Source organism: Aquila chrysaetos, chromosome 5 (genome assembly GCF_900496995.4).
Source record: "Aquila chrysaetos chrysaetos chromosome 5, bAquChr1.4, whole genome shotgun sequence".
NCBI classification, from domain to species: domain Eukaryota; kingdom Metazoa; phylum Chordata; class Aves; order Accipitriformes; family Accipitridae; genus Aquila; species Aquila chrysaetos.
The window spans coordinates 16,813,115-16,827,860 of NC_044008.1; the positions used below are offsets into that span (position 1 = coordinate 16,813,115).

General features: G+C 37.5%; 1 protein-coding gene across 11 annotated transcripts in view; it reads left to right on the forward strand.

Annotated features, from left to right (window-relative positions):
- The window catches only part of KIF21A (kinesin family member 21A), a 93,848-nt gene that overhangs the window by 55,552 nt on the left and 23,550 nt on the right, over positions 1 to 14,746 (forward strand). For 8 of the 11 annotated variants that reach the window (XM_030013843.2, XM_030013845.2, XM_030013842.2 and 5 more), the window contains 13 exons: positions 429 to 513; positions 687 to 804; positions 2,454 to 2,642; positions 3,584 to 3,783; positions 4,177 to 4,284; positions 4,774 to 4,842; positions 4,953 to 5,164; positions 5,838 to 5,991; positions 6,376 to 6,576; positions 7,901 to 8,002; positions 9,868 to 10,033; positions 10,550 to 10,570; positions 14,619 to 14,679. In XM_030013843.2, coding sequence (XP_029869703.1) covers positions 429 to 513; positions 687 to 804; positions 2,454 to 2,642; positions 3,584 to 3,783; positions 4,177 to 4,284; positions 4,774 to 4,842; positions 4,953 to 5,164; positions 5,838 to 5,991; positions 6,376 to 6,576; positions 7,901 to 8,002; positions 9,868 to 10,033; positions 10,550 to 10,570; positions 14,619 to 14,679 — 1,686 coding nt within the window. The remainder of the gene's footprint in view (positions 1 to 428; positions 514 to 686; positions 805 to 2,453; positions 2,643 to 3,583; positions 3,784 to 4,176; positions 4,285 to 4,773; positions 4,843 to 4,952; positions 5,165 to 5,837; positions 5,992 to 6,375; positions 6,577 to 7,900; positions 8,003 to 9,867; positions 10,034 to 10,549; positions 10,571 to 14,618; positions 14,680 to 14,746) is intronic. The other 3 variants (XM_030013844.2, XM_030013848.2, XM_030013849.2) reach the window with 1 other exon arrangement.

The following is a 14,746-nucleotide window of genomic DNA, read 5'->3' on the forward strand; positions in this document are numbered from 1 at the left end:
AAGCACAGTAGGCTCCATTATAGTTTGAGAGTGTAGTAAAACCTGTAATGTATGTTGTACCTGCACACAATGTTCTTTTTTTGTTTTATAAAAGCTATTCTGGGTACACTGCAACTTCCATACAAAATGAGTACTTCTGTAGTATATGAAGATATGTATTCTGATTGTCCCAATTGTGCAATATGCCGTAAAAAAATGTGCTAATCATTAATATTATTCTGCAAGCTAAGATTAAAAGCCATTAAGCGTTATTTTATGATCGGCAGGAGTTTGGAAGTTGTGTTTTACCCATGCCCAACACCTGTACCTTTGTCTAACTACACTTTGGTTTTCATCTTTATTTGGAATTGCAACTTATTGCTTTGGGGGATGGGAAGCACGTGCTATTTCAGTTTGTGAATATTTTGTGTCTGTGCCTCTTCTGCTAGTGTTAAAGAGGATAACACAGATAACGAGCAGGAGAAGAGAGATGAAAAAGGCACTTCGGAGAGAGAGAATAATGAATTGGAAGCAGTAAGTATTTAGAAGTGTTTGATTTGTTCATTGTCTGTTTAAAGATTTACAAGGTTGTAGAAAGGAAATTAGGAATGGGTCAGGTGAATACTATGGCTTCACAGTGATAAGTGTCTGGGGGATGGAAAAGTATAGGTGTGCTTCAGCATCTTTCTATTTTGTACATTTTGCAGGAGGAAATTCAGGAAGTAAGTGATCATGAGGATGAAGAGGAGGAAGATGATGAGGATGAAGATGACATGGAAGTTGTCGAAAGCTCAGATGAATCAGATTCTGATTCTGATGAAAAAGGTGATGTCAGTGCAATATTCTGTAGAATTTTACAAGTCCTATCTGTCATTCCTTGGCTTTTGGTAGGCAAGATAGCATGTTGTCAACACACTGTCCGTAATTCTCTGTGGATTGTGTGTCCAGCGAATTCTTTTTTTGGTTATGGTGCTAAAACAAGTAACAGACATCTGATCAAGTGTCCCCATTCTGGCTTTAAAATTGACCAGAGGCCATCAGGTGTTTGGTAACACATTTCTTTCTTGGTTAGAATATCCAAAGCGTAAGGTTTAAGTACTGGGTTATTTTCATGTCTCAGGACTAATGACCAAGGTGATAGCTCCCATTCAGCTAATTTGGAAATAGTGTTGTAGTTTAACCCCAGCCAGCAACTACGCACCACGCAGCTGCTCACTCCCCCCCACAGTGGGATGCGGGAGAAAATTGGGAAAAGAATTAAAACTCATGGGTTGAGTTAAGAATGGTTTAATAGAACAGAAAAAGAAGAAACTAAAAATTATAATGATAACACTAATAAAATGACAACAGTAATAATAAAAGGATTAGAATATACAAATGATGCACAATGCAATTGCTCACCACCTGCCAATCAATGCCCAGTTAGTCCCCAAGCGGCAATCCCCCCGCCCCCACTCCCCCCAGTTTATATACTGGGCATGACGTCACATGGTATGGAATACCCCGTTGGCCAGTTTGGGTCAGGTGCCCTGGCTGTGTCCCCTCCCAACTGCTTGTGCCCCTCCAGCTTTCTCACTGGCTGGGCTTGAGAAGCTGAAAAATCCTTGACTTTAGACTAAACATTACTTAGCAACAACTGAAAACATCAGCGTTATCAACATTCTTCTCATACTGAACTCAAAACATAGCACTGTACCAGCTACTAGGAAGACAATTAACTCTATCCCAGCTTAAACCAGGACAAATAGGTAGAATTTAATTTTGAAACGCTGAAAGTCCATCAGCCTTCCTCATTCTTGTGTAGCATGCAAGTTAGGACTGCTAGAGTCAGAGACAGCATCACCAGCAATTCTCTCATGTGAATTGGGCCAAATGAGCAAACCAAATCTGTTGGTTCCATCTTGTTTGATAGTCACACAAACCATTAGCAGGAGTTGCAAAACCTGGGGAAAAAAAAAAAAAAAAAAAAAAAAAGGTTAGTCCTTTTTCCTTACTTTCCGTACTTTTTTTCTCCTACTTTTCTCATTCCCTTCACCATTTCACTTCCGTGATTGAGGTTGCTCCTCTCTTCTCAGAATTTTGGCTGTATCTTTCTAAGAGCTAGTGAAGGGAAAGTCTCCTCTTGGAGTCTGCCAGCAGGCAAATTTTCCTTTTATAATGTGCTGGGTTTATGATTGAAAGTTATTCTCCAGCCCTGAGCTGTGACTGAAGTCTCACAGCGTTTTGTATGGGGAAGGACAGATTGATGATGTTGAGATTTAAATGTGAATAATTACAATATATGGGCAACTGTGATCCGATGAGAGATATTTTTCCCTATCTCTTTCCTAGTTCTAGAATGGAGAGTGTTTAAGGAGGAGACTTTATCATGAATTGCAGATAATAGTTTCGATTGCTGCATTGTGCTTGGCTACTTTACTTTGTTACTTTAACAGAAGTCTTAATTTTTAATTACTCAAATCTTTTTATTTTAGAAAATTATCAAGCTGACTTGGCAAATATCACCTGTGAAATAGCCATTAAGCAGAAACTGATAGATGAACTAGAGAACAGCCAGCGAAGGTTGCAAACACTGAAAAAACAATATGAAGAGAAACTAATGATGCTACAACATAAAATTCGAGATACTCAGCTTGAAAGAGATCAGGTTCTTCAAAACTTGGGTAAGAAGTACAAAATCATTTAAATCTAGATGTTGTGTAAGATTTTCAAGTTGAATTGTCTGCTACTTCCCTACCTTCCTTTTTCAAACATGATAAGAAATTGCAGAAAACAGAAATAGGTTTGTAGCCATAATGCCAGCGAATCATACTTTACTCCTCGTTTCTACCAGAATTGAGATTTTTTTTTTAAAAAGATACTGCTACTGACAGGTATTTGATTTGATTGAATAAGCATTTTCAGTTTTCTAGGCGCTCTCATTTTAACATAGTCCTTGAGATAGTTCCTGAATAAAAAGTTCTTTCCTGCTCCTCCCTCCCCCATTTCTTTTGATTTGCTTAAAAGTAATAACTAGGATCAGTGGCCTTTCAGATGTGTTTTACTAACCAAACTTTTTTTGAATATGTAATAGTATTGAGATGAAAAACGAACTCTGACTCAGGAAGTTCTAAACCACAAATAGTTGAACTTCGGGAGAGTACTGGAGGAAGTGTTTTGTTTGTTTCTTTCTTTTTTAAAATATACTATATATGCTTTATAGCTATATACTTATATGCTTTTGCTGTTCCCTTATTGTTTCTTAGACCTTTCCTTTCGTTCAGTGCAAGAAAAGTCATACTAGGCTTGATAGCTCTTTGGACTGTTATGACCTTGTGCACATATATGTGAACAAGCATGTCTGTATCTGTCTTCAGGTGCTCAGATATTTGTTGTCTAGTACAAAGAAATTGGAAGGAAAGTGTTAATACTTGATCTCTTATCCAAGAACACATACTAGGTGGAAAGTTTGAAGCAGTGCAGGTGACAGTAGCTAGAAGCAAATTAAATTTTTCAAAGATATTGCAGATAATGCTATCAAAGCAGAGGAAGCAGTCTTTTGCTGTGGCTGGCAAAGTGGAAATATCCTGAACAAAAGCAGATTAAGAATTCCCTTTTGCTCTAGGTTCTGTAGAGACCTATTCAGAAGAAAAGGCAAAAAAAATCAAGTTGGAATATGAAAAGAAACTCCAAGCCATGAATAAAGAATTGCAGAGACTTCAGACAGCACAAAAGGAACATGCACGGTTGCTTAAAAATCAGTCTCAATACGAAAAGCAACTGAAGAAACTGCAGCAGGAGGTGACAGAGATGAAGAAAACCAAGGTATATTTCAGTATATTGAAGTGTTGTTCAATGAGTGTTTACTGGAAAATGGATTGAAATCTCCTGTGCATTTATCTACCAGATAACTCTGTTCTTGCTGTCAGCTGCTCGAAAGCCTGAAAACACAAAATATATGAAGACTAGGCTATTCCTGGGGGAGAGGAGTGGCTTTTAGGTTTAATGAACAGAAATTATGGTATCAAACATGGAGAAGCTTGCACTGCTTATTAGCTGTTATTCAGCACTGAGTGAAGACACATTAGGTGGAGGAGGTAAATTGCTAAAAGCATGTAATATACTGGAAGATTGCAATTTGAAGAAACTCTATGTGAGTGGGGGCAGGCAGCAGTAGTTCAGTGTAAACAGCTTTTCTAAGTGATGACCTCTTTACAGGTTCGCTTGATGAAACAAATGAAAGAAGAGCAGGAGAAAGCTAGAATGACTGAATCTAGAAGAAATAGAGAGATTGCACAGCTTAAAAAGGAGCAACGCAAACGAGAGGTGATTTGACAGATAAAGAACTTTCATTTGGAATAAGCATCTATCCTGATGTGCGTCTGCTTGTAGGCACGCACCATGTGTGTATGCATTCACTGAGGCAGGCATGTACCTGTGTATTTCTGCCAGTCAAAATGCACATAAATTGGTTTAACTTCTATGATAACTCAGTTCCTAGCTTCAGGTGATATGTGCAACAGAAAATAGAAGGCTTATTGAATATTTATATCAGTATTGTTTTATTAGTGAATCTCACAAAACTGTTGCTACTACCTTGCTTGCATGCAAGTATTCTTTTTGATAGAGAATTGATATAGTGAAACACTTATTTTCATTCTGCACTAGAAAGAGCAAGAAACAATTGTGACTTGCCCACTTCATGTCACAAGTTTTGCAAACTTGTATTAGTGTGTAAAGGGTTTTTTTTATACAATACAGTCCTTTTGGCAGATAATGGAAAAAAACCTGTTTGCTGCTTGTATTTTTTCACAGCATCAGCTCAAGCTTCTTGAAGCTCAGAAAAGAAATCAAGAAGTTATCTTACGTCGCAAAACTGAAGAGGTATTGTGGTAAAACAGTAATACAACTTTGAAAACAGAATGATATTTTATCACCGTAACTTGGAACGTGGTTTTGGGGAGAGGTAATCGTGTCTCTGCACTGTGTTTCAGGTTACAGCCCTTCGTCGGCAAGTAAGGCCTCTGTCTGATAAAGTGGCAGGAAAAGTAAGTCGAAAGCTGAGTCTGCCTGAGCATCCTATACAGGAAGCAAGTTCTAGCTCATCAGTTGAGCACGATGGTTCAAGAACAGCAGTGCAGCAGAAGATGAGAATTCCTGTTGCAAGGGTTCAAGCATTATCTGTAACTGCAACAAATGGAACAGGGTAAGGATTAAAACTGTTTAGTCCTCTCTTAAGAGAACTGAAAATTGCATGGACTTTCTAGTGGATAATCTTGTGATGATGCATATTGCACTGGTTATTTTTCAAATTGCTGTCATGTAATGCTCATAAAGTGGGTGTTTTACCATTATCAAATGGAATTTGAGTTTTGTGGGTTTAAGACAGTGTGGTATAATATAAAATGGCATTAAAGAACAAGTTGCATTAAGAAACCCCAAAATTTCAAAATGCAGTTAATCTGCTCTTAGAGAAATGCCCTTGGTGGTCCAATGCCTGCAGTGTTCTTAAGTACAAACAAAAACTTGTTGTAAAACACAATTTAATGTATTGGGTTTATTGGTGATCTTCCACTGGGGTTTGAAGCAGATCCCCTTGTTAAATAGGGAACAACTCTTAGGTGGCATTCTGTTTCAATGGTGCATCATACAAGATACCACAGTGTTTGATACCTGTTTTTCAAATGCAATATATTAAAGGGCGGTAGAGTTACCTGCTGGGTGCAGGTAACTGTCTGGTGCAATGAAAAACTGAAAGAAATTCTGCAAGAAATTTTAAGTTGTCCGTGAAAAATATTCTGGCCTGATCATTTCCACATTCAAATATGTAATTGAACTACTTTAGACTTAGGTGTATGTTTCTCTTGAATTTATCACAGAAAGAAATATCAGCGGAAAGCAGTGACAAGCAGAGTTTACTCCTCAAAGGCAGCCAGGATGAAATGGCAGTTACTTGAACGAAGAGTGACTGATATCATTATGCAGAGGATGACCATTTCCAATATGGAGGCAGATATGAACAGGTTACTTACGGTGGGTGATCTACTATGCACTGTTGCCTGTATCATCTTATTAAATAAAGCGAGAGCAGTGCATTTATGTTTGCTGTAAATGAATTGCTGCGAAGGTGGCATAGGCAGTGACTTGGAATCCGTTGCCATCAATGAAGACGCTCTTAACTACTCCAGTAAGCAATTGTACCATGGGATTGCTGTGCTTAGTAAGAAATAAAAACCATATTAATAGGATCATGTGCAAATATATTAATATATTCACCTGTATAACTACTTCCTGTAGAAATCACGATATGTTAGTTAAAGTATAACAAGGAAAGGAAAACAAAACAAAAAGGTGTTTAAATGCCCTAAGTATTTACTAATTCCTTTTTATGTAATTTTATGTCTTTGGGGAAAATAGCAACGTGAAGAACTTACAAAAAGAAGAGAAAAGCTTTCAAAGAAAAGGGAGAAGCTCATCAAGGATGGGGGTGGCAGTGAAGCAGATAGAAACGTCCAAAACATAAATGAAGAGATGGAATCACTAACTGCGAATATAGACTACATTAATGACAGCATTACTGACTGCCAAGCAAACATTATGCAAATGGAGGAAGCAAAGGTAGGTCAAATGTTAATGCAAAAATGGTAAAACGGAGAAAAGAAAAAAACCCTGTGGTAGCCTTGAAAATGTTCTCATTTAGAAATTAATTTTGTTTTGGCTGTATAATTATTGAACCAGAAAGTGAAAATTGGTGAAAACTTGGGTGAAGTTTGAAATGAGGAGTGTTTATACAGCTGAACTTTCAGATCTGAGTTTTAATGTCAGTGTAATGCAAGTTAAGATTGCAACGCATTTAAATGTCAAAACTGATGCTTTCTATTCTGCTGGCATTAAATTAATATAATTCTTGGGCCTGAAGGCTAGCAGCTTGTATCTTCCTGCATCTGTTGGTATGCTTCCACTCCCTTGTATTGTTTTTGTATACTTTAAATATATTTAAATATTTTTGTATGTGAGAATTTATGTAAATTCTTTATATTGCATTTTAGTATATTTTCAATTATGGAACAGTGACTTTCTATAACTAAAGAGCCTTTTCATGCCAAGTTGCTTGTTTAGGGTTGTCATTTTCAAATAGTAATTTAGTAAAAAGAAATTGTCTATTACAATTAATGTAGAAATTTGAATAATACCAAAAGCAGTGAAATCCAAATCTGAAAACTCTTATAATGCGCATCATACCTTACATGATCTAGCAGGAAGAATCCACCACATACAGTCTCCTAGGTCTCTTGGCACATGGGAGCATGAAGTCTGAACTGTAATACTTACCAGTATTTTTATATGGCAGTTCTTGAGTTCTCCCTCTCCCACCTTGGGCTAATCTGTGCTTTAATGCATGTTATATTGCCAGCAGTTTCTACTATTTTACTCATACCAGGGCTTCTTCAATCTTGGACACCATGGTGCAAGGTTACAGGACTTTACCAGTAAAGAAATAGAGAACACAAAAGGCTTAATTCTTAAGAGTACCAGAGTGCTTAATACTGAGAATAATTGGAAGAAAAATGAGGAAGAGACCTAGGGGGAGAAGCCTTCAAATGCATGAAGGCTGCAGAAGAAATGCATTTATTTCTGCATCCACTGTGAATAGCTTAGCTTGTGGAAAGAAGGGATCTGAGTTTGGAGTTTGATAAGAGCTTTCTAATAGGAAAGAAACTGAAGCACTGGAAGAGACTGGGAAGGCTGCAGTGTCTGTACTGTGGGGTGTTTTAGGTACAGTTTGGAAAAGAGATCTTTCAGGCATGGTTTAGAGGTACCAAAGGGATGAACTGGGTGATACTGCAGCATCTTCACTGTTTCTGTTTTCTATGATTAGTGTAATGATTTGTGAAAAATGCTTTTTTTTTAAATCTGACTGTTTTTATTGTTGCACAAATAGGAAGAAGGAGAGACCTTGGATGTAACAGCAGTGATTAATGCTTGCACTTTGACAGAAGCTCGATATTTGCTTGATCACTTCCTCACGATGGGTATCAATAAGGTAATGCATTAAGTGAAATATATGTGTGTCAGGACTATGCCATGTACCAGGAGCAGAGCTGTACTGACATAAAGACTGACTAATGTGCATTAGACAAAGCAAAGCTGGTCAACATTACTGAATCATGCTGGTTCTCAGGGTGAAGGCCCTTGACATTCATTGTCCGCTTCAACCTGTTGCCTGTTTTTCTACTCCCAATAGAGCCTACTTCACTTTACTAATTACCTCATGTTGTTCCTATAAGAGCACTAGATTTTCATAATCAAATAAATCTCTTTCTCTGTTTTTCAACAAGCTCCTACAGAATGCTCAGGATCTTTATTTAAAGACTGGTCAGCCACTTCCTTAAAAATATGAGCCTTTAAAAAATTTATTGATGCATGGCATACTTTACTCAGGCTTCTACTTTTGAGTAGAGCAATAGGGGCTTTTTCTGAAAGCCTTGGAGCAATATTTTCAAAATGTGTATTTGGCAGTTTATAACCCTGGGCACACATGTGTCATATGCTCTTGCTGCTGCTTTTCTTTCTTTGGCCTTTCTTTGGAGGCCATACTCGGTGTCATTGAATCAAATGAAAGATTTCAAGGCTATTGAAATGGGCCTTCAGTCAGTCCCACTGACCAATTCTCTGTTCTTTTTTGCATTTTTGATTCATCGCTATGCAGGTAGACAAATTTTTTTTTTTTAAATAAAAAACATACAAAAGAAAAAAGAAGAGAAAATTTCCACAATTACATTGGCTTCTGCAAATTTCAGTCTTTTGATTTTTATTTTATTTTATTTTTTTCAGCCCTTGGGTGGGTTGAATGGATACCTGATTCCTTACAACAGAGTTAATATGAGAAAAGTGCCTCTGACTTTTCCTGTTAACAATTTCTCCTTATGATAGAAAGCTCCATTACATGAAGGTTTTTCTCCTCTTTCTGATTAAGTAATTATTTTCTGTAGAAAAACAGAAGGTTTCTAAAAAAAAGGTGTATTTTCTTGCAGAATTGGTCATTCCTGCTGTCTATTGTTTGTTTCCACATACAAAATGTGCCTGTTGATATGTTGTTTTAGTTCATGATAAAATCAGAATCTAATGTGTAAGTCCATAGTACTACACTTTCTCAAGTTGTAGCACTCCAAGTCCTCTGATATCCTACAAGTCTTTGAGAAGATGTGTTGCATCTTCATTTTTCCCTACTGTTTCTTCTGTTTGGAAACTATTCTCTCTAAATTTCACTGGCTACATTTTCTACAACTAAAAAATTCTCACTAATCCATGGGTCTAGGGAAGTTCCCTTAGAATGGATTTTCTCTTAAATTGGACCATGAGATCTTTCAGCAGAAGCTGAAAGTTCACTGAGTGATACTGTAGGAAAGATTACAGTTCTAGGGCTTGGTTTTGGTTGGGTTGGGTTGTTTGTTTTTTGGTGGTTGTTGTTTGTTATAGAGTATCATAGTTAAAAAAAAAAAAGTACTTGTGAAAAATGGAGGTGTTGATTTTTCAGATGCTTGCTACTCTTAAAGAAATGCAAAGAATCTATGAATTGTACTTGGGAGTCACATCCAGCTTAGCCACTAGATGCATATTTGCAAGGCAGAGTGAGGAACACAAGTTAAATGAATGCTTAATGAATCTCTTAACCCCCGCCCCCCAAACAACAAAAAAACCCAAACAAAAACCAAACACCCCCCCGACCCCGACAAAAAAAACCCAAAAAAATCCCTTTAGCTGACACTCGACCCTTAGGATGTGAGGGGAAGGTTACAATGTACACATTGTTTGTGTTTGTAGTTTTTAAGAAGTTTTGGCAATTCTTATTTTGTAACAAAAGATAAGTGCTTTATCACAACTCATCTTTTTCTTTGTCTCTCCTAGGGTCTCCAAGCAGCTCAGAAAGAAGCTCAGATCAAAGTTCTTGAGGGACGCCTTAAGCAGACAGAAATTACTAGTGCTACTCAAAACCAGCTGCTGTTTCATATGCTAAAAGAAAAAGCTGAGTTAAATCCTGAACTTGATGCTTTGCTGGGTCATGCTTTGCAAGGTAATTTTGTCATCTTGTATTCTGAATAGTCAGCTGCATGTCATGTTTGCCTTTCATGCATGCTGTACTGGGCATTCTAGGCTATTTCTTTTCTGAATAGATGCTGTATTTTAACGTCTTAAACTCTATTTCACAATTGATGTGCATGTATGTAATTTTTAAGTATATCCCCCGGCAGTGATATTTAGGAAATAGAGAAGTTTTTTTTATTATTGAGACTTTTTAAATTTAAATAATCTGCTTGTTATATTTACAAAAGTCTATGCATTTACAATTTGGTATCTTTTTAACTTCTGAATGTGAAATTCTAAATAAGCATTCCTGTTCAATCATCATATGTTAGTGATTTTGAAAGTGGCATCGTATGTGTGTTACGGCATCTATTCTACTTCTCGTGAGATGATATTAAGAAAAATTTAGAATACAATTGGGTACTTTTGTTTTATTTCTTTTTATAAATGGATATGTTTTGATTGGAGTGTTGCTTTTGTTTCCTTGTTGCTGTTATTTATACAGACCTAGATAGCATATCGCTGGGTAAGTATGTTTAGCTTTCTGTGTACTGTACAGCTGCATGAGTTACTAATTCACTCCTGTTCACTAACTGGTGCATCTTAGAATTTGTGAGTATATGAAGTTTGCATGAACTATTCTGTAAATGTACTCATTATCATGAGCTTACAGAGCATTTCTTCCTATCTGAAACTACCCATAGCCCTCGTGTTAGTTAGATTTGTCAGATAAGAAGTGAATACAGTAAGCAGAGCTGTATTTCAAATTTATGACTTGCTGCTTACGAACCTATAGTATGTTCAGACTACATAAAGCTATTTTGTGATGTCCTGCTGCTGTAGTTGTGACAAATTCTGCTATCTCTTTAGGCCTGGAAAAAAAATTAATTCTTAAGATGCAGGTCATTTTTAACCTTTTACAGGTAGTTCATTTTATAATGTAAATATTGTACAGAATGCAGATTTTACCTCACTTTTTCAACTGGCTTTAGTACTGACTTCACTGATTTTGAGGAGATGAGTCTGTTGTTGTTGTTGCTTTTAAATGATTCCCAAATAAATTACACTTATTTTCTCCCCTCCCTTGTTCCCAGCCACAAAATTGGGTATGTTTGAAACTTGGAAAAAAATATTCCTGATGTCAGTAACAATTCTTCTTGTATTGTCTTGTGTTGCTTCTAATCCCATTATGCTGTCCTATGCTAGTTTGCATAGGCATCTGAAACATTTCAAAAGCACAAAACTGCCTGAAGGTGTATAGATTGTCATCTAGTGTAAGCTGGTGAGAACTTTGCCAGTTTCCTGACAGGTAACACCTGAAGATCTGTCAGGGCATCTTGCTGCATACAGCCAGTATTTATTCAGGAACCTCAGTTGTTATTAATATCATAGTGTATCTGAAATAGACCCTTAATTTGTGCGCATGTGTGTGTGCTCACCCCTGTTGGAGTGAGAGCAATGTTTCTCCAACCAGGAAGTTAGCATTGCATTTTCTTTAGCTCTGGACAGGCTTTTACTTATGAACAGCATCTGGAGCAGTGAAAAGACACTTGTTAAATGCATTGAAACAGTAGCTCTATTGTCAATGTTTTTGTAGAGTATATCTCATTAAAGAAGCTTTTTTTAACACTTTGCAAGCATGAACTGAGGCTTTTAAAACACTTAAGCTACTCAGGACTATGCTAACATTTTACAGGAAGGAAACTTCACTGCGGTTGTATCTTGGCTGAATATGCCGTACTAACCTCAGTCCACACTGAAATCCAAACTGTTGATAGTCTGCGTTTTGTAGATCGCTAGCGGCTAAAACTTTTGCGCTGCAGGGAGAGCTGTAGTACAGTACTACTACTGTTGTACAGTTGTGGTTGTAGTTGAACAGTACTACTACTGCTGTAGTGAGGCTTTGAGGCTGGGACTGCCAGCTGGTTAGCAAGGACTGTTGGTACAGGGGCTCTCTGGTAACCTGACGTGATTCCCAGGGGTCGAAGTGTGGGTGGCAGCAGATCCTGAGACCAATTTCATCAGGCTGCTTGACAGCTCAGTGGCAGTACGCAGCCAGCCCCATCTCAAGTAGAGGGGTTGCACTTCCAGGGTGCTTGTGAACTGTTCCCTTGATGCCTACTTTCAGCTCTGATATCTTCAAAAGTTCTTAGCCATTTGAATACACTTAGCTTGACTAAGTTTGGGCATTCCCCAGTGTAGTTGTGCACCTACATTCAAGCGTAGACTTAAGAAAAGGGTTCGGTCTACAGCAGAGCACATCACAAGCTCGGGTTTTGACCCTCAGAATGGGTTTTTGAATGCACACCTGCCTTGCTTGTATGAGCCATCTGCCATTTGCTATCCCATCTGCTCTTGTGAAGAGTTAACATGATCATGAAGTTGAGTCCTGAAGCACTGCTGGAGTGATTCCTTTCTAAAGAATTGTAGGAGCTGCTTTTCCTTCCCACCTGTGACATCTGGATGTTCACAGATGTGACTCTCAGCCACGTATATGCAGATGTTGAGAGGGCTGGTCAAATGTCACTTCCTCTGGATGAACTGTGCTGGTGTACTGCATTGTACTGGTACTGTCCAGTTGCCTCTGCATGAGGATGAAGACAAGTCATCAGAAAAGCCCTCCACTGTTCTTCAGTCATTGGTTTATTAGCAGTCATCTCAGCTGCTCCTCGCAAGCTGTAGTGCCTTTACTAACTTTATTGTTCCTTTCAACTCTTCTTGCTCAGGACATCTTGCAGAATCTTGCTCTTCTGCCTCTTCTCATTTCTTTTCATTGATTCTGTGTGCTGCTTTCTATCTGGGGGCTTTGTGCAGTCTTCTTGTACTGAATTGTAGACAAAGTGAAGAAAAATATCAATACATGTCAGGTCACATGAATGTGAGCTTACAAATAAAATCCCATCTTTTATGGCTATCTTCCACTTTCTACTTTGTTGCCTGTAAAAGCTGTTCACAGGTTATTTGAGAAGGGGATGAAGTAACATCACCCTAATATGAATCCTATATTTTAAAAAAATGCATTTATTTTATTGATGCTGCTTTTGTGCCTTGCTAGAAGGAGCAGTACTCTAGATTGTCTCTTCTGCAGAAGACATAAAATAATAATATGTATAGAAAAGGTTTAATGTGGGATCAGATCCGGGATGGAACAAAAAAGAAAGTTCAGAGCGCTATTCCTGTGACCCTGCTTTCTTAATTATCAGAGATACAACAATATTATAAAGGTTACATTGTTAAAACTAATGCAGCAGTTGAGTACCTCTGAAGTGCATTGTTGGTGTTGATGCTAGATTGATATATGGTTTTGACTTGTTCAGGAAACATTTTTAGATGTAGCATACAAATGAAGGCAGCATTTTCCTTTTCCTCATTCCTTCTCAGAATTAAACTGGAGACTATATATCTTTCCATCCGTTCTCCAAAGCATGAACTTGCACTTAAAACATATACATGGACAAACCTATTTTAATACGAGTACCAGATATATTGGTTCTTTGCATTACAAATGGTATCTGGTTTCTGGCAGAAATTAAATAAACAAACTTAAAGAATCTCTAATATTAAAGAAGAGATGTAATGGAATGTCATTAGAAGATTATTTAACCCTTAAAATTTCATGAGTATGTTAAAAAATACGGGACTTCACTTGCAGGAATGTATTAACTCTGTCCTTAAACTATGCTTAAAATGTATTATTAGAATAATGTGCAAGTTAGGGGATTTGGTTTCCCAAGAATTTGGAATTGATTGTACATATGCCCTCAACTGGTTGTCTCAGCTTAATGTTTTGCACTGTTTGCATGCAGACATGTTAATCTGATGTTTGACAGTGTTAGTGCGTGACATGCATGCTGGTTTTGTCTTTTGTGGACAGGTTTGTGTACCCATTTTACTTCAGGCACATTTCTCTTGAACAGCTTCATTTTACAATTAGCTTCAATACAATTAATCTCTTTTTAGGAAGCAGTTCTAGAGGTATTAAATCATGGCATCATCCTGTTTTGAAACCTAAATGCTTATATACTAATAAAGTGCTTGCTTCTTGTCAGCCCAAATGGTGCCATTCTGTACAAGCTGAGGCTGAGCCTCAGCTTGCTAGCTACTTAAAAATAAAATTTTTTTTTCTCATTATAACCAGGCTGATTCTGTCTCAGAGCAAGAAGATTACATAAAAAGAGGAGGAAGAGACATCCTTACTGTCCATTGATTTACATCCTGTCTCTTCCATGTCTTGCAGTTAATTTCCTTCGCTTTATCTTCTTTCTTCCAGATTTCCTTCTAGAATTTAATTCTGGTTTTCTGTCATCCCTGTTGCTCTGCTACAACAGAAGACCGCATTTGGCACAATATGCCTAGGTGTATGATTTAGATTGTATGGAAAAAATTTAGTTTAGATACCAGGAAAATTCAATGGGGACTGGCTAGCAAATAGTTAAGGTATTTTGAAAACCCCTGCCTTTCGTATGCTGTTCATCTACGTTCAACATTGTCTGAGCTGTTTTGTATAGCACTTAAAACCTGCACATCCTGTTGTAGACAGACAGACTAACATTATTCTTTTGGAAATTTTCTAGAAAATTTGGAAGATAGTACTGATGAGGATGCTCCATTGCATAGTCCTGGGACAGAAGGAAGGTGAGCAATCTTTGTTAACAGGTAACTGGATTTGGCTCTAGAAAAATTACTGTCTCTTCCTCTTTCT